General features: G+C 36.5%; 1 protein-coding gene and 1 pseudogene across 1 annotated transcript; both read right to left on the reverse strand.

Moving 5' to 3' along the window:
* Window positions 1-863: 863 nt before the first annotated feature.
* Window positions 864-1,354, reverse strand: LOC118546397 (ubiquitin-conjugating enzyme E2 D3 pseudogene; annotated as a pseudogene).
* Window positions 1,355-5,831: 4,477 nt separating this feature from the next.
* On the reverse strand, window positions 5,832-26,263 carry LOC118546385 (UDP-glucuronosyltransferase 2B31-like). Its single transcript, XM_036109097.2, has 6 exons — window positions 25,521-26,263; window positions 20,661-20,809; window positions 19,059-19,190; window positions 17,009-17,096; window positions 9,171-9,390; window positions 5,832-6,342 (listed from the first exon to the last, which is right to left on the reverse strand). The coding sequence occupies exons 1-6, from the start codon at window positions 26,242-26,244 to the stop codon at window positions 6,063-6,065; spliced, it is 1,593 nt and encodes a 530-aa protein (XP_035964990.1). The 5' UTR covers window positions 26,245-26,263; the 3' UTR covers window positions 5,832-6,062.
* Between the last annotated feature and the right edge of the window lie 1,103 nt (window positions 26,264-27,366).

Below are 27,366 nucleotides of genomic sequence, written 5' to 3' on the forward strand. Positions count from 1 at the left end.
TGATTTTTGTGTATTGATTTTGTATACTACAACTTTACTGACTTCCTTTATTACTTCTAGTAGTTTTTTTTTTTTTTTGGCTTATGCAACTTTATTGAAGAAAGATCAATTACTAGCAGAGTTGATCACTCATCCATTGACAACTTGTACTATTTATTCAGTGCTATATTAAACAGTGTATTGGAAGACAGATTAACTAATAGCTCCAAACCTCCTAACAATTTAAATGAGGATTACAAAATGTTTGAGACCCTAGTTTTGAATACAAAGGGTGTTTGACTTCCAATTTCCATTCTCTGTAGAGCAAGAACAGGTCATTCCTTTATTGATATGCATAAAATACATCACATTTTATGTTCTGCTGATGCTATAAATGCAATACCAATTTTCCAGCCACATCAGTTATGAGCATAAAGTATATCATGTAACCTTGAATCAGTAACAGTGGAAGGCTTAAAAAAAGACTGGGTGCTAGAATAATGCTGCTTCCTTTGATGTGACAACTGAGCATCCATCTCCCTCCCCCTCAGAAGATTTCTTCAGCATGTTAGAGCACTGAGGAATGGTTTTGCTCTCATAACCAAGTAAGAGTGAAGACATTGGCCACATAATAAACATGCTCCATTTTTTAAAAAACTTCTGAATCTTGGGCAACTGTTCTCTTGTAACTATTTTACAGTTTCTAAAATCAATTATTATTGAAAGCTGGAAGAACTTAAGTCTTCTCAAATAAGCATGTGAATGAATGGAGGGAGGTAAACAAAAAATAAAATTAAAAAAGATGAGGTCTGATACGGGAGCAGCTGGATAAGAACATAAAAAAAGGAACAGTAATTTAAAGTTTATTCCAGCTATACTGCAGGTTATTTGACTTTAAGGTAGCATGACATGACATAGTTCTGAGTCCATTCCCAAGATATTCTGATGTACTTATCTCTGCCTGTTTTATAGATCCATGCAATCTCTGGTACTAGGGGGTCATCTGGGTTTGGATCACATAGCAATGAAAAAATGGATAAAAGAACTTTAGAAATAGTTAAAGCAGGAGACCATTGTGATCTTAGACTATCAAGACAAATGCTGCCATTACTGTTAATATTTGGATGATAAACTCTTGTTGTAAATGCAACCTTAGATGGTTTGAAGGTATAATCTATAGGAAAATGAATTGTCAAAAAGAATACACTGCCTTGATATGAGCTATCATTAAGTCCCATAATTGTTGCTTGCCAATGAAACATGCAATCCCCAACTAGACCTGCAGAACATTGTGCTGGTGAGTCATGGGCCAAATCACTAAGTTCCTTATTAATCCGTTTCACTGCCATAGTCTGTGCTTTTTGGCTGGCTCCTCACTGGCTCGGTGTGTACTCAAAGGTCCAGCCAAAACTCTTGATTATCCGGGGCAGTGGGAAAGGATTGTCTCTTCATCTCACACCGGCTCTGACAGACACAGGCGCAGAGAGGCTGGGTCCTCCCTCAAGATGTAACCTTGGCCTCCTCTCCCTGGGGAAGCTGGTACCTCCCCCATAAGGGCTCACACTCCAGACATAGCCCTCATAGTTGGTTTTCACTCTTTTTGTTTTGTTTTTGGGGTTTTTTTTGGTGGAGTCTTTATGGTTTTCTATATATAATATTATGTTACCTGAAAATAGAGACAGTCTTAATTTTTCCTTTCCAATTTGGATGATTTTATTTTATTTTATTTTTTTAAAGATTTTATTTATTTATTTGACAGAGAGAGACAAGTGAGAGAGGGAACATAAGCAGGGGGAGTGGGAGAGGGAGAAGCAGGCCTCCCGCTGAGCAGGGAGCCTGATGTGGGGCTCGATCCCAGGACCCCAGGATCATGACCTGAGCCGAAGGCAGACACTTAACGACTGAGCCACCCAGGCACCCCTATTTTATTTTTTCTTGACAATGCCCTGGGAAGGACTGCCAAGTACTGTATTAAATAAAAGTGGCAAGAATGGGTATCCTTGTCTTACTCCTGATCTTAGAGGGAAAGCTTTCAGTTTTTCGCCTTTGAGTGTCATCTTAGCTGTGGGATTGCAATATATGGCCTTTATTAGGTTGAAGTGTTTTCCCTCAATACCCACTTTGTTGAGAGTTTATATCATAAATGGATGTTGACTTTTATCAGTTGTTTTTTCTTGCATTTATTGAGATGATCATATAACTTTCATCCCTGATTTTGTTGAGGTGGTATAATTAATACATTGATTGACTTGCAGATGTTGAACCATCACTGGAATAAATCCCACTTGATGGTGTGTGATTCTTTTAATACATCCCTTTAATTTATTGTTAAATTCAGCTTGCTAATATTCTGTTGAGGGCTTTAGCATCTATGTTTATCAGGGATATCGCCTGTAATTTTCTTTTCTTGTAGTGTTCTTGTCAGGTTTTGGTTTCAGGTTAATGTGGGTCTCATAAAATAAGTTTGAAACTGTTCTCTTTTATTTTTTTTGAAGAGTTTGAGAAGAATTGGTATTAATTTTTCTTTAAATGTTTGGTAGAATTTCCCAATGAAGCTATCTGGTCCTAGACTTTTATTTGTCGAGAGATTTGATTACTGATTCAGTCTGCTTACTGATAATTGGTAAGTTCAGACTTTCTATTTCTTCATGATTCAGTCTTGGTGGGTTGTGTGTTTCCAGGAATTTTCCCATTTCTTTTAGGTTGTTCAAATTTTGGTATATATTTTTTCCTAGTAGTCTCTTATGATCTATCACATTTGTGTGGTATCATTTGTGATGTCTCTTCTTTCATTTCTTAATAAAATTTTCTTTTGGGTCCTTTCTCTTTTTTCTTCATTAGTCTAGTTATATGTTTTCTAATTTGCTTATCTTTTCAAAAAAAGGCACTTAGTTTCATTGATCTTTTCTGTTGTCTTTTTAGTCTCTATTTCTGCTCTGATCTTTGTTATTTCCCTCCCTCTACTAATTTGGGTGTAGTTTATTCTTTTTCTAATTTATTGAGGTGTAAAGTTAGTTTTTTTTTAAATATGGGATTTTTCTTTTTAGATGTTTATCCATAGGAACTTCCCTCTAGAACTGCTTTTATGGCATCTTATAAGTTTTCTTATTTTATATTTGTATTTTCATTTGTCTCCAGATATTTTTTGATTTCCTTTTAATTTTTTCTTTCACCTGTTCATTGTTTAGTACTGTATTGTTTAATCTCCACATATTTATGAATTTTCCAGTTGTCTTTTTTGAATTGATTTCTATTTTTTTTTTTTTTTTAAAGATTTTATTTATTTATTTATTAGAGAGCGAGCGAGAAAGAAACAGCATGAGAGAGGAGAGGGCCAGAGGGAGAAGCAGGCTCCCCGCTGAGCCGGGAGCCCGATGTGGGACTCGATCCCAGGACCCTGGGATCATGACCTGAGCCGAAGGCAGTCGCCCAACCAACTGAGCCACCCAGGCACCCTTGAATTGATTTCTAGTTTCATAACTATGTAAGGAAAAAATCCAGTATTCTTCCTGTGTTTCTCCTTTACTTGTACACTACTACCATGCTCACAACACTTATGACACTCTGGCCACCAAATATGCAGGGTTTTTTTTTTTTTTTTTTTTTTTCCACCACATCAAGCAATTCTTTGTGACACCACCTGGGTGTCCTTGAATTTAACTCAGTTCTGACATTAGCTACCTGGAGACAACATCAGATCTCACAGGTTAAGGGCTGTTGTCTCATGAGATGCCAATTACAAGTAGTACATCCTCTGGTTACCTATAGCTTCTGTTCAACTTGGATACAAATTGGAAGTTTTCATGGCCTCCTCCCCCTTGGTTTTGATTATTTGCTAAAACAGCTCACAAAATTCAGGGAAACACTAAATTCCATTTATCATTTTATTAAAGGATATGGACAGCCAAATGAAGAGATACATAAGACAAGGTTTGGGAAGTTTTGGAGTGTAGCAGGCTCTATATCAGTGAATTTGGGGTGTATCACCCCCAAATACATGGATATGTTCTCCAATCTGAAAGCTCTCTGAACCCTATATTTTTGGGATTTTTATAAAGCTTCCTCACATAAGCATGATCAATATTAACTCCAGTTCTAGCCCTATCCCCTCTCTAAAGAAGGGGTGAGGTTGAAAATTGCAAGATCCAATTATGCTGTGGTTTTTCTGGTTTACCCCCCTTTCCCATCCAGGAGCCCACCTAGAATTACCTCATTAGAATAAAAGATGCTCTTAGTGCTCTTATCACTTAGGAATTTATAAGGGTTTTAGGAGCCCTGTGTCAGGGACTGGGGTCAAAGACCAAATATTAGAATAAAAGATGCTCCTAGTGCATATATCACTAAGGAATTTATAAGGATTTTAGAAGCTCTCTGTCAGGAACTGGGAGCCGAGCCAATATATGTATTTCTTATTATTTCACAATATAACACTTCTGACACTTCTGGCCACCAAATCAGGGAAGTTGCTTGATATGATTTCAATTTTCTTAAATTTATTTAGACATTTTTTGTGACCTAACATATGATGTATTTGAAAAATATCCCAGAGCCAAGCAATCAAGTTTTATGTCTCCTGTGCTGCTGCCACAAAGGCCAGCATGCCAGTCATGCGTACAAGCTCATGCCAGTGAGACAGTGGGGATCTGGAATGGGTGAAAGTGTGAGCATGAAAAGGGCACCCACTGGACTCCAGGGAGGTGTGCAGTTTGTTGCTAGATGTATGCTGAATTTGAAGCCTAGTCCTTGGGCAGCAGCTTTTAAAATACACAACTAGGCCTCTTTCAGGGAAAAACTGGGAGATGGGCATTTCTGTCTCCTGCCTCTGCTGAGCCCTGAGGGGCTAGCCAGGTTAATAAGACCTTACATCCATTATCAAAGGCTGAACATGAGAATGAAAGCAACCAGGTGAATATTCTTAAAGGTCAAGAACAGGAAACAAACTGAGGGTTGCTGGAGTGGTGCGGGGTGGGAGGGAGGGAGGCTGGGTGATAGACATTGGGGAGGGTATGGGCTATGGTGAGTGCTATGAATTGTGTAAGACTGTTGAATCACAGAACCGTACCTCTGAAACAAATAATACATTATATGTTAAAGAGAAGAAGAAGAAGATAGCAGGAAGGGGAAAATGAAGGGGGGGAAATTGGAGGGGGAGATGAACCATGAGAGACTATGGACTCTGAGAAACAAACTGAGGGTTCCTGAGGGGAGGGGGGCGGGGGGATGGGTTAGCCTGGTGATGGGTATTAAAGAGGGCACGTACAGAATGGAGCACTGGGTGTTATATGCAAACAATGAATCATGGAACACTACATCAAAAACTAATGATGTAATGTATGGTGATTAACATAACATAATAAAATAAAATTTAAAAAAAGTCAAGAAAAGGAAAGAGAATTTGGTCATGAAATCAAAGACTTTCAGATAGTTCAATTTTATAATAAGATTCAGGTAGTGGTGTTACATTTCTAATTCCACAAACATTTCACTGAAAAATGAGTAAACTGGATGAAGGCCATCAACTTCCCATGTCCTTAGGTAAGGAGTGATGCTGAGGCTGGATCCACAGTAAGAGCCAAGGAGAATTAGTGGTCTTCCAAAACAAAATGGATGGGTAAATCATTTTACACAATTTCAACTATCTGTAGTTTCTCTAGCAAGGTACAAAACTACAAAATTCTGCACCAAAATTAAGTTAAAATATTCTGAGTATGTGCACAATAATAGTGATATTGTGAATAGCCTTCTTTATGTTCTTGTGTCCATGCCCAATGTTTGAAACACAGTTAAGCTCAATAATTTTTGGAAGGGGATGACTTTTGATTTAGAATAATAATTTTCAATAAATACCCATACAGTTTTATTTTTATTTTATTTATTTTTTGCCAGTTTTTCTGTTGGCATGACATATTTCTAACTCTTAAACAGGCAGTAAATCCCTTAAAAGCAGATTTTGATCTGAGAAGCTAAGTTGTGAAAAGTCATTTTGTCGCAGGAGGAAGGGAATCTTACATCACAACTTCTTTCTGGAATAAACTTGAGGAGTCCCATCTATGAGGCATGCCAGCTTGAGGCCCCAGATACAACTACTCCTTTTTTTCCTTTGTGCCTATTTTTGCAAACTTCCGGTAACAAAACAGACAACACTGTGTGGTGACAAATATAGCAGTTGCCACACAGGCCAGCAGGAACCCAATCACATCCAAAGAGTGGTACTGGAACCAGGTGAGGTTGTGGGAGGCTGGCCTGAGGTGTTTTGCTCCTTTGTGGCGCATGACAAACTCGATCCAGAAGACTGCTCTATCCAAGGGCTTTACAGGCTGATCGTGGTGAATTCTTGATAATTTCATAGCATTCTCTTTGTATCTAAAGGAGAAACATAAAGATACTGATATTGAAAGGAAGCTAATTTGCCTAATCATATAATTCCCATGAAAGGTTTTTGAAAAGTGCCATACAAATGATTCAAAATAAATGCCATAGAATTACAGAAGTAGTGTGTTTTTTATTTGGGTCCGCATAGGAGATTGGGCTTTTAAATTGGAATTTTCCCATCAACAAATATTTTAAAAAGTGAAAATGGAAGTTTAGTTAGGATAGTTTTATCTTTTCTTTTCTTTTTTTTTTTTTTTTTAAAGATTTTATTTATTTATTTGAGAGAGAGAATGAGAGAGAGAAAGAGCACAAGAGGGGGGAGCAGGAGAGGGAGAAGCAGACTCCCTGCTGAGCAGGTAGCCCGATGCGGGACTCAATCCCGGGACTCCAGGATCATGACCTGAGCCGAAGGCAGTCGCTTAACCAACTGAGCCACCCAGGCGCCCCAGTTTTATCTTTTCTAACAGAGAAAATGATATGGGCCATTGTAACAGCTAAAAATGAGATGGTGGGAATGCACTTATAGAATGATCCTCATGAAGCAGTAAAGGGAATTATGTCATGGTGAGTAAAATGCCACCTCACTGGTCCCCGTGTCTCCACTCTTCTACCTTCTACTCTTTATTTTCCATCATGTAGCCAGTCTGATTTTTGAAACAGATATCAGATCATGACACTTCCCTGCTCAAAATTTCTGTCTGGCTTCTCATTACATTTAGAATAAAATCCAAATATGAATTTTGGACTATAGGATCTTACAGATACAGATGCCTAGCAACCTCTTCTCCTGTCACTTTGTCCCATGTACACTCTGTTGTAGGCACAGAGGTCTGCTAGCAGTTCACTGAAGTTGCCGAACATGTCCTCACCTCAGCATCTTTGCACTTTCTGTCCCCTCTGTCTCTCTGCTGGACACTATTCCCAGCAAAACCCCAAGGCTGTTCCTACCTCTTGACCCAGCTTCGTGTTCCATCTCAGAGAGGCTTTTCTGGGCACACTATCAAAGCACCCTTGGACATTTGTTCTGTGTGTGTGTGTGTGTGTGTGTGTGTGTGTGTGTGTGTGTGTGTTGCTATTTGAAACCTAGAATTTGAAAACATGTCATATTTTCCAGAAAAACATTTAAATATATTATATAAGAAAAATGCACATAGTCTTAACTGAATAGCTCATAAATTCAAAATTAGCTAAAAAATTCACCTTTAGCTAAATTAGCTAAAATATTATTGTGAAGTGGATGCAATAATATACCTACTACTAAGATATTTTCTTTTTCTTTCTTGCCTATTTTAAAGTATTTTTATTATTTGATTGTTCTATCATTTTCTTCTCGATAATACATTTTTCAGCATTTCTTTAGATGATACCCTCCTAATATAATATTAATGCTATAGTAGTAATAAATACTGAATTCATGGTTGCTGTGCTAGGCACTACAAATTCCCTCACATTGTTTTCCTCTGTAATATAGAAAATTTCAATATTTATCTTATCATATTTAAAAAGTTTTATCTTCAATAGGACACAATCAAGAAAGTGAAAAATCAAGTCAGCCAGAATGGAAGAAAATATTAACAAATCATATATCTGATTATTTATTGTATTCATAACACATAACAAATTCTTTAATAAGGTGAGACAATCAAATTTAAAAATTATCAGAGAATTGGAATAGACATTTCTCTAAAGAGGATATATGAATGGCAATTAGTATATGAAAAGATGCTTAATAACTTTGGCTATGGGGGAAATGCAAATCAAGACCAGAAGGAGGGACCACTTCACACCCACTAGGATGTCCGTAATAAAACAGATGATAACAAGTGTTGGTAATGATGTGGAGAACTTGGATCTCCCATACTCAGCAGATGGAAATGTAAAATGGTGCATGCATCTCATTTGGACATCAATTTGGCAGTTCCTCACAGAGTTAACATATGATCACCAACTCTACTCCTAGATGTCTATCCAAAAGAAATGAAAAATTTTGTTCACACAATAACATATGTAGCAATATTTGTAATTCCTAAATGTGGAAATAACCAAAATATTCATGAACTGATAAATGAATAAATAGATTGTAGCATATCCATACCATAGAATATTATTCAGCAATACAAAACTACCACATGAATGAAACTCAAAAACATGCCAAGTGAAAGAAACCACATGCAAAAGACCATAAATTGTATGATTCCATTTGTATGAAATATCCAGAATACAGCAATTTGTAAAGATGGAAAGTAGATTGTTTACTTAAGGCAAGAGGAATGAGAAATGACTTTTAAGTCATATGTGATTCCTTTTTGGGCAAATGAAAATGTCCCAAACTTAGATTATAGTGATGGTTTCATAATTCCATAACATTTTTATACTTTAAGTTTTATGGTACATAAATTACATATTATAAAATATATTAAAATAAGAATAAAAATTAATTTTTGGGCAAAAAGAGATTTTTAGTTTTAGAAATTTTTGGTACTGAATTGAAAGTTATTTTACATAACTGCAAATTCTTCATTCTTTCATTTTATGGATTCTATTATATCTTTAAAAATGTTTTCTTACAATTACCTGTATGACTTTTGCATTTGTTCATGTGGAAAATTGTTGCAGCAATTGGTTACCCATTAAATCAATGGGGTTAAAATGCAACTTTGAAATAAATGTCTGGTTGAAAATAAAAGTAGATTTAAGATCAGTTAAATCATATTAAAATTTCAAAATTAGCCTCTTAAATATAGGATGAAACTCATGGTCACCATTGACAGAAGAACCTATCTATAAATACTATTAATGAAAAAAATTATAATACTCACGAAGCATCATCAATGACCATCCTCAATGCATTGAGCAAATCTGTACTAGACAGTGTGTGGAAATCCAGACTGACAGCTGCTCCCTTGGCCTTCATGTGAGCAATGTTATCAGGTTGATCCGCAAACAAAGGAATGCCCACCATGGGGATCCCGTGGTGGATCGCCTCATAGATGCCATTGGCTCCACCATGAGTTACAAAGGCTTTGGTTTTTGGATGACCTAGGATTGGATGAATCTCAGCACATTATTGATTATAAGTCTTAGAAATAAAATGAGAGTTGGGCAACATAAGGCATATAGTATTATACACATGAAACAGCATTAAAATGTCTTTCAGATCTCAGAGCAAGAAGCACATAAATCTGCTGGAGAGGTAAATGAAGATTGGTGTGGTACTTGTAACTTGAAAAATGAATACAAGATGGCTGGACAGACAAATTAAAAGGGAACATTCTGGATAAAGAATAGCATGTGCAAAAAAAAAAAAGGAGGTGGCATATTAGAACATATTCTCTTAAACAGTAAAGTCACTGAGTTTAACATGTAGGGTGTCAAGGTAGCAGGAAGTGTGATAATGGTGGTTCAAATCAGGGAAAGGAAAGACTGCACTTTATCATGAAATGTGTTGTGACTTCATGAAAATGATTATGGTGTTTTCCTAGAGAACATGTAGAGTCACTGATAATTAAAGAGGGGCTTTTATTTTTCAGTGACACTGAATACCCATGCAGAATGAGAAAGGATAGGAATAAGGTGGGAGAATTAGGAGACAGAGTGATGATCCAGGTAATTATTAAAATATTATTGGGGGGGGCAAAATGGTGGGAGTAGGGAACCTCATTTCATCTTGTCCCTGAATTTAGCTAGAAAACTATCAAATTATTCTGAACACCTATGAATTCAACCTGAGATACAAGAAAAGAATTGCTGGAATTCTACAAATAGAAAAGTGACCACTTTTTGCAAGGTAGGAGGTGCAGAAAAATGAATCTGAGGGTATATTTGGAAAATAAATGGCGGGGGGAGGGAGCCTCCATAAGCTGGCTACCAAAAATTGATATAGCCCCAGAGTGCAAACTCAGACCCTTTCGAAGTCTGCTCCAGGGAGAGACATTCCTGCCTGAAAGGTACTCAGGTGGTGAGGTGGGGCAGAATCCTAGGTGAGACAGTGTGGTCTCAGGATCCCTGGGGTCACAGAAAGAATGGGGTGCCTGAGCTGGCAGAATTCCCAAGCATTAGAGCAGAGAAGCCAGTTATGTTCAGTGAGACAGGAGGGGGCTCTCAGCTCGGTTTGCCATGAACCACATACTGCAGCATGATCGGGTGACCGCTCTCTGTGTGGGGGCCCTCCAAAGGGCAGAAACTGGTGACTCTCCACCTTCCCCCAGAAGGGGCGGTGCAGGAGGGTGCAGGACTGGGCAACTGCTCTGTGTGTGTGTGTGTGGGGGGGGGTCCTGAAAAGGGCAGAAATGTGGTGACCCACCTTCCCCTGGGAGGATCAGTGCGGGTATGCACTGCAAGAGTCTGTAGAGTTTGGCACACACAGAAGTGAAGACTGCTTATCCCTGAAGGTTTACAGAAGAGAGGGGACTGCAATCTTTCAGCTTCAGGGCTGGAGATTGGGGTGCAGCCATTTTTATTTTCATCCTCTAAAGAGGCACAGAGGGCCTTCAGGGAACAAAAGCCACATAGAGCAATCAGAATCAGCTTACACTGAGCCCAGGCCCCTAGCAAGGGATGGTGCAAGTCTGCCCAGGCAAAGACACCTGATAATCAGCACAGCTGGTCCCTCCCTCAGAAGACCAGCTGAAACAAGAAGGGAACACCCAGTTTTGTGGAGCACACAGGACTGCAAAACTCCAACACTAGGGGAAAATAGTATATAGAAATTGAGGTTTTTTTCTCAAGATTCATTTATCTTTCAGTTTAAAATTTTCCTTTTCTTTTTTTCCTTTTCAACTGGTTTCTTATTTTATTTATTTTTTAAAGATTTTATTTATTTGAGAGAGAGAGAGAGAGAACAAGCAGTGGGGAGGAGCAGAGGGAGAGAGAGAAGCAGACTCCCTGCTGAGGAGGGGGCCAAATGTGGGGCTCGATCCCAGAACCTGGAGATCATGACCTGAGTTGAAGGCAGTTCCTTAACTGACTGAGCCAGAGAGGCATCTCAGCTGGTTTCTTATGTTATCAACTCTTTGTTTTTAAGTATTTTTTTAACTTTCCTTTTTAAATTTACATTTTATAGATCTATTCTTCATTTTTGGCTTTCTTTCACTATTTCAATTTTATTTTTGTATATATATAAGTTCTACTTCACAATTTTAGGATTTAGTGTCTTCTAATAAACAGACCAAAATACACCCAGGACCAAGTGGATCACCGTGTTTTGTCCACCTGGGAGATTATAATCTCTCTTTTGCCCCCTTTTTTCTGTTTCTTTTTTCATTTCTGACCTCTTTGCATTTGTCTGGTGTGTTTCATTTGGGTCGTGGTTGATAGTTTTTATTTTGTTCTCTCATTCATCCATTCTTCTCTGGGTAAAATGACTAGAAGGAGGAAATCACAACAAAAGAAAGAACCAGAGGTAATACTCTCTGCCACAGATGTAATCAATATGGATATAGGTAAAATGTCAGAGCTGGAATTCAGGATAATGATTATAAAGTTACTAAGTGGGCTTGAAAAAAGCATAAAACACTCTAGAGAATCTCTTAGTGCAAAAATAAAATCTAATCATGCTGAAATTAAAAATGCTTTAACTGAGATGCAGTCTAAAATGGCTGCTCTTACAGCTAAGGTAAATGAGGCAGAAGAGAGAGTAAGTAACATAGAAGACAAGATGATGGAAAGGAAGGAAGCTGGAGAAAAGCAAGAAAAACAACTAATGGACCATGCGGGGAGGCTTCGAGAAATCAGTGATACCATAAAGTGAAACAATATTAGAATTATTGGGGTCCCAGAGGAAGAGAAAGAGAAGGCCATGAGGTATATTTGAGCAAATCATAGCTGAGAACTTACCTAATCTGGGGAAGGAAACAGGCATTCAAGTCCAGGAGGCACACAGAACCCCCCTCAAAATCAATAAAAATAGGTCAATTCTTCGACATATAACAATGAAACTTGCAAATCTCAGAGACAAAGAGAAAATCCTAAAAGCAGCTTGGGACAAGAGGTCCGTAATCTACAAGGGTAGAAATATTAGGCTCGCAGCAGTCCTATCCACAGAGACCTGGCAAGCCAGAAAGGACTGGCATGATATATTCAGGGTGCTAAATGAGAAAAATATGCAGCCAAGAATATTTTATCCAGCAAGGCTGTCATTGAAAATAGAAGGAGAAATAAAAAGCTTCCAGGACAAACAGAAACTAAAAGAATTTCTGATCACTACACCAGCCCTGCAAGTAATATTAAAGGGGATCCTTTAAGTGAAGAGAGAGTCCAAAAGTAACATAGATCAGAAAGGAACAGAGACAGTCCACAGAAACAGTGACTTCACAGGTAATACAATAGCACTAAACTCATAACTTTCAGTAGTTATTCTGAATGTAAATGGACTAAATGCCCCAATTGAAAGACACAGGGTATCAGATTGCATAAAAAAGCAAGAGCCATTGATATGCTGTCTGCAAGAGACATATTTTAGACCCAAAGACACTTCCAGATTGAAAGTGAGGGGGTGGAAAACCATTTATCATGCTAATGGACATCAAAAGAAAGCTAGGGTGGCAATCCTTACATTAGACAAATTAGATTTTAAACCAAGGACTGTAGGAAGGGATGAAGAGGGACACTATATCCCATACTTAAAGTGTCTATCCAACAAGATCTAACAATTATAAATATTTATGCTCCTAACTTGGGAGCAGCCATTTATATAAATAAATTAATAACCAAATTAAAGAAACACATTGATAATAATACAGTAATAGTAGGGGACTTCAATACCCCATTCACTGCAATGGACATGTAAGCAGAAGATCAACAAGGAAACAAGGGCTTTGAAAGACACACTGGACCAGATGGACTCCACAGATATATACAAAGCATTCCATCCTAAAAGAACAGAATACACATTCTTCTCAAGTGCACATGGAACATTCTCCAAAATAGATCACATACTGGGTCACAAATCAGGTTTCAACACATACCTAAAGATTAGGATTATCCCTTGCATATTTTCAGACCATGATTCTTTGAACTTGAACTCATTTACAAGAGGATATTTGGAAGGAACTCAAACACTTGGAGGTAAAAGAGCATCCTACTAAAGAATGAATGGGTCAACCAGGAAATTAAAGAAGAATTAAAACATTTCAGGGAAACAAATGAAAATGAAAACACAACTGTTCAAAACCTTTGGGATGCAGCAAAGGCCATCCTAAGAGGGAAGTATATAGCAATGCAACCCTTTTTCAAAAAAATTAGAAAAGTCTCAAATACACAAGCTAACCTTACACCTAAAGGAGCTGGAGAAAGGACACCAAATAAAGCTTAAACCAAGCAGGAGAAGAAAAATAATCAAGATCAGAGCACAAATCAATGAAATAGAAACCAAAAGAAGAGTAGAACAGATCAATGAAACTAGAAGCTTATTCTTTCAAAGAATTAATTCGATCGATAAACCCCTAGCCAGACTTATACAAAAGAAAAGAGAAAGGACCCAAATTAATAAAATCATGAATGAAAGAGGAGATATCATGACCAACAACAAGGAAATACAAATAATTTTAAGAACATATTATGAGCAACTATATGCCAAAAAATTAGGCAATCTGGAAGAAATGGATGCATTCCTGGAAACTTATAAACTACCAAAACTGAAACAGGAAGAAATAGAAAACCTGAACAGACCCATAACCAGGAAAGAAATTGAAGTAGTAATGAAAAATCTCCCAACAAACAAAGAGTCCAGGGCCGGATGGCTTCCTAGGGGAATTCTACCAAACATTTAAAGAAGAACTAATACCTATTCTTCTGAAGCTGTTTCAAAAAATAGAAATGGAAGGAAAACTTCCAAACTTGTTCCATGAGGCCAGCATTACCTTGATCCCCAAACCAGACAAAGACCCCAACCAAAAAGGAGAATTACAGACCAATATCCCTGATGAACATGGATGCCAAAATTCTCACCAAGATACTAGCCAATAGGATCCAAAAGTACATTAAAAGGATTATGCACCATGACCAAGCGGGATTTATTCCTGGGCTGCAAGGGTGGTTCATCATTCACAAATCAATCAATGTAATACATCACATTAATAAAAGAAAGAAGAAGAACCATATATGATCCTCTCAAGTGATACAGAAAAAGCATTTGACAAAATACAGTATATTTCTTGATTAAAACTCTCCACAGTGTAGGGATAGAGGGAATATACCTCAATATCATAAAAGCTACCTATGAAAAGCCTACAGAGAATATCATTCTCAATGGGGGAAAAACCAAGAGCTTTTCCTCTAAGGTCAGGAATACAACAAAGATGCCCACTCTCACCATTTTTGTTCAACATAGTACTAGAAGTCCTACCCTCAGCAATCAGACAACAAAAAGAAATAAAAACGCATTCAAATTGGCAAAGAAGTCAAACTCTCACTCTTCACAGATGACATGATACTTTATGTGGAAAACCCAAAACACTCTGCCCCAAAATTGCTAGAACTCATACAGGAATTCAGCAACATGGCAGGATATAAAATCAATGCACAGAAATCCGTTGCATTTCTATACACTAACAATGAGATAGAAGAAAGAGAAATTAAGGAGTTGATCCTATTTACAATTGCACTCAAAACCATAAGATACCTAGGAATAAACTTAACCAAAGAAATAAAGGATCTGTACTCTAAAAATTACAGAAGACTTATGAAAGAAATTGAGGAAGACACAAAGAAATGAAAAAATATTCCATGTTCATGGATTGGAAGAATAAATATTGTTAAAATGTCTATGCTACCCAGAGCAATCTACACTTTCAATGAAATCCCTATCAAAATATCATCAACATTTTTCACAGAGCTGGAACAAATAATCCTAAAATTTGTATGGATCCAGAAAAGACCCCGAATAGCCAAAGGAATGTTGAAAAAGAAAACCAAAGTTGGTGACATCACAATTCTGGACTTCAAGCTGTATTACAAAGCTGTAATGATCAAGGGAGTGTGGTATTGGCACAAAAACAGATACATAGGTCAATGGAACAGAATAGAGAGCCCAGAAATGGCCCCTCAACTCTATGGTCAACTAATCTTCGACAAAGCAGGAAAGAATACCCAATGGAAAAAGGACAGTCTCTTCAATAAATGGTGCTGGGAAAATTGGACAGCCACATGTTGAAGAATGAAGCTGGATTATTTTCTTACACCATGCACAAAGATAAACTCAAAATGGATGAAAGACCTAAATGTGAGACAGGAATCCATCAAAATTCTAGAGGAGAATACAAGCAGCAACCTCTTCAACCTTGGTCACAGCAACTTCTTGCTAGACATGTCTCCAAAGGCAAGGGAAACAAAGCAAAAATGAACTATTGGGACTTCATCAAGATAAAAAGGTTCTGCACAGCAAAGGAAACAGTCAATAAAACTAAAAGGTAACCTATGGAATAAGAGAAGAAATTTGCAAATGACATATAAGATAAAAGGCTAGTATCCAAGATCTATAAAGAACTTATCAATCCCAACACCCAAAAAACAAGAAATGGGCAGAAGACATGAACAGACATTTCTGCAAAGAAGACATACAAATGGCCAATAGACACATGAAAAAATTCTCAACATCCCTTGGCATCAGGGAAATACAAATCAAAACCACAATGAGATACCACCTCACACCAGTCAGAATGGCTAAAATTAACAAGACAGGGGACAAATGTTGGTGAGGATGTGGAGAAAGGGGAACCCTCTTAAACTGTTGGTGAGAATTCAAGCTGGTGCAGCCACTCTGGAAAATAGTATGGAGGTTCCTCAAGAAGTTAAAAATAGAGCTTCCCTATGACCCAGCAATTGCACTACTAGGTATTTACCCCAAAGATACAAATATATTGATCTGAAGGAGCACCCGCACCTCAGTGTTTATAGCAGCAATATCCACAGTAGCCAAACTGTGGAAAGAGCTGAGATATCCGTGGACAGATGAATGGATAAAGAAGATGTGGTATGTATATATACAATGGAATATTACTCAGCCATCAGAAAGGATGCATACTTGCCATTTACAATGACATGGATGGAACTGGAGGGTATTATGCTGAATGAAATAAGTCAACCAGAGAAAGACAATTATCTTATGGTTCCACTCATATGGCAAATATAAGAAACAGCACAGAGGATCATAAGGAAAGGGAGGAAAAACAGAATGGAAAAAAATCAGAGAGGGAGAAAAACCATGAAAGACTCTTAAATATAGGAAACAAACTCAGGGTTGCTGGAGGGGAGGTGTGTGGGAGGATGGGGTAACTGGGTGATGGGCATTAAGGAGGGCACTGGATGTGATGAGCACTGGGTGTTATATGCAACTGATAAATTATTGAACATTACATCCAAAACTAATGATGTACTATATATTGGCTATTTGAATTTAAATTAAAAAATAAAAAAATTACCTTTGAGAAGTAATTACACCTGAAATAAAGATACTTTGATTCTGGCCATAAGGAATGTGACTGTATATAATAACATGCTGTATCTTATCTTTTTCCCCCTAGGACTGCAAAATAAATGTAAGGAAGTTAAGTTTGGTTTTTGAGTTTTTCAATAATAAATGTTCAATCAATTTCCTTCTTGGAAACTCTTATCATTTTGTTTAGAGTTACTTTCAATTCAGTGTTTTCCAGATTCTTACCAAGAAGGTCATTCTGGGGGATCCACTTATATAGCCGAGTATTTGGCCCTAAGGTGTCTGGTTTCTTGCCATCAAATCTCCATAGAACCTGTTAAGAAAATACCTTATTTCATGAGTTGAACTTTGAAGTTATAGCATGTAGGAATTTTAAAGAAATTAAGAGATAATCTAGTTAGACCCCTTTCATTGACTGGTAAGTAATAAGGACAAAAGATATTAAAAATAAGACTACTAAAACACTGGTATAATAAAATACCCACATTTTTGTTCCTTATTTTTATATTTAACCAAGTATGATTGTAATCATGATGGTTCACACATAGAGATTAGACAAATGAGATTATCAGTGACAAATACAAGTATTTAAAACATTTTTAAGCAGTTATTATAATTCTAGTGCAAACAAGTAGGAAATTACTAAGATCTACACATTTGTTTTGTTTTATCTATCATAATTGCTTTCATCTTCCAATGTCATATTAACCTATTTATTCCTTTTTAAATGTTACAGAAGGAGTTCACTTATATCTACTTGTTCCATACATTATTTTATTAGAGTTTTATGTTTTTAGATATACAAAAAAGCTAAGTATGCAATCTGCTGCTTGTGAGACATAAATAATTCTGCTTATTAGTAATTTATTAATACAAATAATTTCTACTTAGTACATTTAATTTCTTTTACATTACTAATTATTAGGCACTACTTCCAAGAAAAAGGTAATTTTTTCCATGAATCCAGATTATTATTACTATTTCTTGGTTTGGAAGTTTTTTAAATGTTACAAAGAAGAGCCTGTTGGCACTTCAGAAATAACAGTGTAGCTGCTGAAAAAAATCCAAAACTGTGATGATGCTAAATTTTATTCAACTGATTGTTAACACTTCAGTGATGCACTACAAAGCATTGACAGCATTGATTAATATGAGATCTATACCCAAGCAATTTCCATTCCCAGTACCAAAATAGATTGGTTTTAGAATTCCCCAGCAATCCTCATAAACTGGATTATAGTTTTCATTGGTTAACACATATTTGCTATGTTTCAAGTAACTTTAGATATTAAGCGAACATTAGCATAAAGAGAAACTATATCAGTAAACTAAAAAGTAGTTCACAAATACCCAAATACTCCAGGTTTTTTTCTATATATTGGAAAGCAATTTACTACTATATTTTATGTAGAAAAAGGCATCTGAAACTTTCCCTTGCTAGGCTTGTTTCTGGTTGACTCCTTAATATATTTCCATTTCCTTCCTTAATCAGGAGGAGTTAGTATTCTGATAAGTTAAAGTCCTTTTGGAACCACATATTAGTAAGCACAGGGTCACCTTGAGGGGTAGACCCATCTCCCCCTTTTTCATTTATCTTACTCTTTTACTCTTAATAGGGCCCACTCCACCAGTCATGTCAGTTTTTCTCTTTCTCTAAATAATCTAGGCTGGATGAATGCCTAGACATAGCTTGGTGAACCCTGGCCATCCTCTCTCTGAACAGCATATTGAATAGGCTTATCTCAAAAATTTAGGGGAAGGAAAAGAAACCTGGATTATCCAGCAAGCATAAACTGCATGATGCTTTTCAGATTTTTATCAGTTCCTGCTTAACATAACTATTGAAATTTAACTCCTTTCTGAGAACATCTATGAGGTATTCAGTGCCCTTGGAAATCCTGTAAGGAAAAGGAGTGAATGACAGGACAGAATTTGGTGATTTCTGTATCTGCCCATGATACATTATAATAGCAAACTTTACGCTGTACCTCCTAAATATATACCTCCTAAATATATTTCTTTCTGATCTCAATGTTAATACCAAAGTTATTGTCAAAACAGCTTCTGTACTACTTTAGCATCTGCTGTGACAGGCGGGGATACTCACCACTATACTAATGAGGATAGCATCTGCTGTGTATATTTTGCTCATATCTGAGATAAATTGGAGCTATCATCATGGTTTCCATGTCATGAAGGAAAGGGTAATCAAACCCTTTTCACAGTTTAACAGACTTATTAAGTAGTTGTATACGATTAAGTTACTTTATCTAACCTTTTGTGGAATCTGGGCAAGGGCTGATGCAATCACATTGGCTCTTTCCTCTGGCATGTTATTGACCATTGACCCTAGACTAAACACCACAATACCGTTTTCTCCAGAGCTCTGGACAAACTCTTCCATTTCCTGTGAAGAAAGAATTTGCTCCATCACAAAAGAGGAACAGCATAGCAAACACTATTGAAAGAATTTCTATAGGGGCGCCTGGGTGGCTCAGTCAGTTAAGTATCTGACTCTTGATTTCATCTCAGGTCATGATCTCAGGGTTGTGAAATTGAGCCCTGAGTCTGGCTCTACACTCAGTGGGGAATCTGCTGGGTATTCTCTCTCTCCCTCTGCTCCACTCCCCCCAACGCCCCTACTCTATCTCAAATAAATAAATCTTTTTTAAAAAAGAGAATTTCTACAAACAGCTAAAGAGAGATACCAAATATTATCAGGAGTTATTAGAGTAATGCCTGTTTTTATCTTTAAATTGTGATAAAATACACACAAAAATTACCATTTTAACTATTCCTGGGTATGCAGTTCAATAATGGGTATATTTACACTGTTGGGTAACCAATCACTGGAACTTTTTCATCTTGCTAAACTGGAACTCTGTACCCATTATATAACAATTCCCCATACCCTCCTTCACATCTTTAGCAACCATCATTATACTTTGTATTTCTATGAATTTGACTAATCTGCATACCTCATATCAGTGGAATCATACAGTATTTGTCTTTTTGTGATTACCCCTTTCACTTTGCATAATGTCCTAAAGTTTTCCACGTTGGAGTATGTGTTAGAATTTTCTTCTATTTTATAACTAATATTCCATTGTGTGTAAATACATTTTGTTTATGGATTTATTTGTTGATGGACACTTGTATTAGACTGAATAGAACTTTTGCTAGTTTTACCTCAGGATTTAGACCTTGAGAAATTTACCATATACACCTAAACATTTTGTAATCAAAATTGATATTAGGTTAACCACCAAATAAGATCTTAGTTTCATCTTATTACCAATAAGAAGGTAGACAAACAAGATGTTGAAGAGACCATAAAATCATTCAGTAAGGGATGCTTGTTTTTCAATTATGTCTTAAAGTTACAATATCAACTTAAAATATATTACATTATTGCTTTCTTTCAAAAAAAAAGAAAGCATACAGAACTCTTTTGTAATTTTATATTGTGGATGTTTTTCAGATATAAGTGGTAGAAATTATTTGGTCCTTATTAAATATGCAGAATTTATGGTCCTTATTATATACACAGTGTAGTTTTCTCTGCGCTCATTTTGTCAGTCAGCTATAATATTGAGAACCATGTTCCCCCGATCTTTACTGAGATTTTGTCCAGCCTTGGTGTGTGGCAGAAAACACATGTTCTCATAGGCTAAGCAAACCCTTTAATGCTCTAAGTTGTCAAACCTTGGGATCTCAAATGAATTGTGTAAATGTTGGAGTGACAGCAAGTAAACATTGGATTTGCCTGCAGATAATGTTGGGACACGCAAACATTGTTGAGGAATGGTGTTTTTAAGCTAGAATACTGGTGAAATGCCTCAGAGAAAATAAAACAAAAGAAACAGGAATCAGTTACCTTAGGCAGGGGTTTGGCAGGTTTGCAGTGGAGTCCTCCAACAAATTCAAAATTTGGTAGGAGTGGGCGAGGAAATTCAAAATCCCAGTAGGTTCGAATGAGCCATATTTGAGCCTTTCCCATTAACTCAAATAATGTAGTGGGTCTTCCTGAAGGGAAAAAACCAAACATCACATCAATAAGAGAAGGGATAAAAACCATATGATCATTTCCATGTATGCAGAAAAAGCATTTGACAAAGTACACATCCATTCATGATAAAAACTCTCAACAAAGTTGGTTTAGAGTGAACATACTTCAACAAAATAAAGGCCTTATATGGAAACCCCACAGTGAACATCATACTCAATGGGGAACAACAGAGAGCTTTTCCCCTAAGGTCAGGAACAAGACAAGGATGTCCACTCTTACCACTTTTATTCAACATAGTATTAGAAGTCCTAGCTACAGCAGTCAGAGGAAAAAGAAATAAAAGTTATCCAAAAGCAAAACTTTCACGATTTGCAGATGACATGACTTACCAAAAAACTACTAGAACTGTTAAATTAATTCAGTAAAGTCACAGGATGCAAAATCAGTATACAGAAATCTGTTACATTTCTATATACTAATAATGAAGCAGAAGAAAAAGAAATTAAGAAAATAATCCCATTTGTAATTGCACCAAAAATAATAAAGTACCTAGGAATAAGGATATAAGAGGATATAAGGAAATGGAAAGGCATTCTGTGCACATGAATTAGAAGAACAAATATTGAACTGTATATACTACCCAAAGCAATCTACACATTTAATGCAATCCTTATCAAAACACCAACAGCATTTTTCACAGAACTGGAACAAACTATCCTAAAATTTGTATAGAACCACAAAAAACTCCAAATAGCTAAAGCAATCTTGAAAAAGAAAAAATGGGAGCTATCACAATTCCAGACTTCAAGTTATACTACAAAGCTGTAATCAAGACAGTATGGTACTGGCACAAAAACAGACACATAGATCAATGGAACAGCATAGAAAACCCAGTTATATGGTCAATTAATCTTTGACAAAAGAGGAAAGAATATCCAATGGGAAAAAAGATAGTCTCTTCAACAAATGGTGTTGGGAAAATTGGGCAGCTACATGCAAAGGTATGAAACTGGACCACTTTCTTATACCATACACAAAAATAAATTCAAAATGGATTAAAAAACTAAATGTGAAACCTGAAACTATAAAAATCCTAGAAGAGAGCACAGGCAATAATGTCTCTGACATCAGCCATAGGAACATTTTTCTAGATATGTCTTCTGAGGCAAGGGAAATAAAAGCAAAAATAAACTATTGGGACTACATCAAAGTTAAAAAAAAACAAACACCTCTGCATAATGAAGGAAACAATCAATAAAACTAAAAGGCAACATACTGAGTGGGAGAAGATATTTGCAAATGACATTTGAGAAAGGGTTAGTACCCAAAATATATACAGAACTTATAGGGTGCCTGGGTGGCTCAGTCGTTAAGTGTCTGCCTTCGGCTCAGGTCATGATCTCAGGGTCCTGGGATCGAGCCCCTCATCGGGCTCCCTGCTTGGCAGGAAGTCTGCTTCTCCCTCTCCCACTCCCCCTGTTTGTGTTCCCTCTCTCGCTGTGTCTCTCTCTGTCAAATAAATAAATAAAATCTTAAAAAAAAGAACTTATACAACTCAATACCCCAAAACCAAATAATCCAATTTTAAAAAGGACAGAAGACATGAACAGACATTTCTCCAAAGAAGGCATACAGATGGCCAATAGACATATGAAAAGATGCTCCACATCACTCATCATCAGGGAAATGCAAATCAAAACTACAGTGAGATACCACCTCACATCTTTCAGAATGGCTAAAATCAAAGCCACAAGAAACAAGTGTGGAGGTTTCTCAAAAAGTTAAAAATAGATGTACCCTATGATTCAACAATTACACTACTAGGTATTTACCCAAAGAATACAAAAATACTCATTCAAAGGGATACATGTACCCCAATGTTTATAGCAGCATTATCTACAATAGCCAAATTATGGAAACAGCCTAAGTGCCCACCAACTGATGAACGGCTAAAGAAGTGGTATATTTATACAATGAATATTACTCAGCCATAAAGAAGAATGAAATCTTGGGGCACTTGGCTGGCTCAGTTGGTTAAGCATCCAACTCTTGGTTTTGGCTCAGGTCATGATCTAGTGTTCGTGGGATGGAGCCTCAAGTGGGGCTATGCGCTCAGTGTGGAGTATGCTTCAGATTCTCTCTCCCTCTCTCTCCCACTCACTTTCTCTCTCTCTCTCTCAAATAAAGAAAATCTTTTTTAAAAAATGAAATCTTGCAATTTGCAATGACACAGACAGAGCTAGAGAGTATTATACTAAGTAAAATAAGTCAGTCAGAGAAAGACAAAACCATATGATTTCACTCATATGTGGAATTTAAGAAACCAAACAAACAAAACACAAAAAGAGAGACAAACCAAGAAATAGACTCTGAACTGTAGAGGACAAACTGAGGGTTACTGGAGGGTCAGTGGGTGGGGGGAATGGGTTAAATAGGTGATGGGGACTAAGGAGGACACTTGTGATGAGCACAGAGTGATGTCCAGAATTGTTGAATCACTATATTGTACACCTGAAACTAATATAACACTCTCTGTTAACTATACTGGAATTAAAATTAAAACTTAATAGAAAAATAAAAGTAAATAAATAAATAAGTAAAAAAAACCCACAACAAGCAACAGGTAGAGGAAATAAGAGTAATGTAATATGAATATACTAGGGAATTTTCTGAAAAGAGTTTGGAATAATTTAGTCAAAAATGTTCAAAAATATTTGTAGTTTGATAATAGAGCACATATATGATACAAACATGTATAATGATGCAAATATATATTTACACATTTATATATGTTGTTCATATGTATATTTGAAAGACAAAGTGTAAGACTCATTTCTAACATCACAATAGTACATTCACAATCATAAACAATTATTAAACCTAAGCTACTATCAAATTAAACATGCATTTGTTTACTTTAAAATGCTGCAGAAGTAGCAGATGCAAATGTAAACAATTATTTGAGCTCCCCAATCAATTAACCAATGGAAACACCTTTCCCTAGGGTACTCAGTCTCATTTCTATAATTTAGCAAGTTATTCCCTTGATCCTAGATTTTCCAAGAAAACTGAGGTTTTGAAGGTACGGTTTGATTCCTTGTACTTACCATTGCACTTGGTTCACATTAGGAGCTTAATAATATTTGTATATTAAATGATATTTGCAAATAACAGCTGGAATATTTTCATCAAGTATGGAAATAGGTATGTGCACTCTTAATTTTGGCTCACTTTTTCTTTAATGGAGTAACAGTTTTTAAAAAATGTGAACTATTAATGTGTATGTGCAACTTTCAGCAAGATTTTAGGCCTTTAAAACATGATTTATAAGCCCTGGTGAAAGAATTTGTAATCATTAGAAACTTCTTATTATAGGTTCCTGAGTCTGGGGTAGAGCCACCATTTAGTCCAATTATGAAGGACTCTTTCAGGTAATATGACAAAACACTTTAATTTTTAAATTAAAGAAGGGAAACAAGTGGAAATAATATCCTCAATACTCTATCGACAGTTATACTAGAAATACGTGGCTCCTCAATTAACATGTCTGCTTTCATCAAGATAGTGAAATTTCTGATGTCTTTTTTAAAAAAGATTTTATTTATCTATTTGACAGAGAGAGAGAGAGCACAAGCAGGGGAAGTGGCAGGCAGATCAAGAGGGAGAAGCAGGCTTCCTGTTGAACAGAGAGCCTGACGTGGGCCTCAATCCTAGGACTCTGGGATCATGACCTGAGCTGACGGCAGACGCTTAACCAACTGAGCCACCCAGGGACCCCTCTAATGCCTTTTTTAAAAAATGAAAAAAGTAAAGTAAAATCGATATGTAGGAAATAGGCACAGCAGAGAGGATTTTTAAGGCAGTGAAACTACTCTGATACAATAGTGATGTATACTTATCATTAAAAATTTGTTAAAACCTTTTTTTTTTCCGGATTTTATTTATTTGACAGAGAGAGACACAGTGAAAGAGGGAACACAAGCAAGGGGAGTGGGAGAGGGAGGAGCAGGCTTCCTGCGGAGCAGGGAGCCCGATGCGGGGCTCTATTCCAGGACCCTGAGATCATGACCTGAGCTGAAGGCAGACGCTTAATGGCTGAGCCACCCAGGCGCCCCCCAAAAATTTGTTAAAACCTATAGAATGTACAACACCAATAGTGAACTCTAATGTAAACTATGGACTTTGTATGATAATATGTGTCAATGTAGGTTCATCAGTTGTAACAAATGTACCACTCTGGTGGGGGATGTTTTATGCATGTGTGGGGGCAAGGGTTATATGGGAAATCTTGACTCAATATGCTGTGACTTAAAATTATTCTAAAAAGTAAAGCATATCAGAAGTAATATTTTCACCCTGTATTTAATAAATAACAAAGAAAGGTTAAAACACTTTTTCCAGAAAAAAGTAAAAAAAAAATTTTTTAAGTATTACAAACAAACACACAAAGAATAAATATCTAATTGCTTCAAGAAATCCTTAGTGTTTTAATTTGTGGTTATTGACTTCCTGGAGTGTAATGTACTAAATAATGGACCACAGGGTTCTAACTGGCCCTGTCATATAAGTCTTTCCATAACATTTGTGAGGTTGAGAGATCATTTTATATTTTCATTTCATCATTGCACTTATAAAGGACAAATTTCTCTGATTTTATATTTATACAAACTCACCTTCCCAGGCACTAAAAATTAAAACTTCATGCTACCAATTAAAAACATGACTTACCTAGTACTTCGCTGTAAAACTCATCCCAACTCTTCTCACTAAATGATCGGAAACAAAAGTCAAAATAAAGCACATATATCATATTTTTTACTCTCTCCATGAATGTCATTTTACCACTTAATTCTGACATAATCATAGGCACGTAGGACGGAGGTAAAGGAAGTCCTCCACTATACTTTTCAACTCTATAGCCAGGAGAGAAGCGGAGACTGTACACTAAAGGTATTTTAAGTAGCTCAGCCAGCAGTTCACCACAGGGTCCAATGGCATCTGCAAGAATGACATCAAACTTTGATTCTTGTAGTTTTGTCATGAGTTTCCTGTTCAAAACTATATCTTTACAGAACTTTTGAATACAGTCAGAATATTCCCACAAGATTTCTTGCAGTTGTGAAAAATATCCCCAAAATGTATCTCTTGGCAAATTATATATCCATATGTGGATCAGTTTCCCGAACATATCCTCAAAATCCTTTCTCTGTAAATATACAGGGTAAACCTCATATTTAATAGTAGATGATTTGCTCGGATCAACAAGAATGGAAGCTGAAGATGTCAGAACAGTCACTTCATGACCTCTCTGGATAAGTTCATCCAGGATTGTCTTTATATTGATCCAGTGGCTATATTCTGTGGGCCACACTAGCACATTTCCACAACTTCCAGAGCTGAAGTAACAGCTCAGCTGTAGCAGCAGAAGAACTGAAATCCATTTCATAGACATCCTAGTGGAATGCAGTGCTTCTTTTCAGACTCCTGTTTCCTTCTCCCATTGCTTGTACTTATATCCAAGGAGAAATCAATCAGTAAGTTAAAGTATAACTCCTACATTTCAAAGTAAACACATTGTATGAACAGTCAGAACATCTGAATGGCAAGTGGAAAAAGCCAAAGGTAGATGATTTCATTTGTATACAGATGTGTTTAATATTTGTTTGACGCTTGTAAGTTCTATCATCTAGCGAAGAGCCAATAACCGAGCATGTACAAGTCACCTGTCTTATGTAATTTATCTTGGAAGAATGTCAGGGACAGTGATGAGAGGTCACTGTCTGCAGTCTCCTGGACACAAGAATTAAAGTTATTATACAGGTGAATTTATTTCTTGGATATGATGGTTCAAGAAAATTTTTTTGTTTTGTTCATAAAAATTTGGTTGACATGTAATTCACATGCTATAAAATTGTCAGATTTAAAGTGTACAATTCAGTGGTTCATAGTATATTCCCAGAATTGTGCAACTACCATGATGATCAATTTTAGAGCACTTTTATCACCCCAAATGGAAACCTTTACCCTCTAATGAAACTGCGTTTTCTGCATCTCCCAGCCCTAGTCAACATTTTATCTACTTTTTGTCATATATATTATCTGTTCTCTTTGTGACTGGCTCCCTTAATTAGCATGATGTTTTATGTTAAAAATTTGTTTTCTGACTTTATTGAGATATCATTGATATAACAGTGTGCAGGTTTAAGGTGTACAGCATGATGACTTGATTCACTTATGTACTGTGAAATGGTTACACCACAAGATTAGTTACCACGTCCATCACCTCACATAATTTTTTTTTGTGGTGAGGACTTTTAAAAAATCTTTTTTTATTACTTTTTTATTAAAGCATAGTTCACACAAACATTTCATTAGTTTCAGGTTACAACATAGTGACTCAGCAAGTCTATCTGCTATGTTATGCTCACCACAAATGTAGATTCCGTTTGTCACTACACAACATTATTACAATAACTTTGACTATATTCCCTATGTTGTACCTTTTATCCTCTTGACATTCATTCCATAACTGGAAGACTGTATCTCCCACTCCCCTTCACCCATTTTGCTTTCC

Source organism: Halichoerus grypus, chromosome 3 (assembly GCF_964656455.1).
Source record: "Halichoerus grypus chromosome 3, mHalGry1.hap1.1, whole genome shotgun sequence".
NCBI classification, from domain to species: domain Eukaryota; kingdom Metazoa; phylum Chordata; class Mammalia; order Carnivora; family Phocidae; genus Halichoerus; species Halichoerus grypus.

Bases quoted from the DNA above. Each gene is read 5' to 3' on its own strand.
- LOC118546385 (XM_036109097.2), bottom strand. From the start codon at position 26,244: ATGTCTATGAAATGGATTTCAGTTCTTCTGCTGCTACAGCTGAGCTGT. The intron at 20,810-25,520 runs GTAAGTCATGTT...TTTTCCCTTCAG, and splicing joins GTTTTACAGCGAAGTACTAG to GAAGACCCACTACATTATTT. The intron at 17,097-19,058 runs GTTAGATAAAGT...TTTTCTTAACAG, and splicing joins TTGCCCAGATTCCACAAAAG to GTTCTATGGAGATTTGATGG.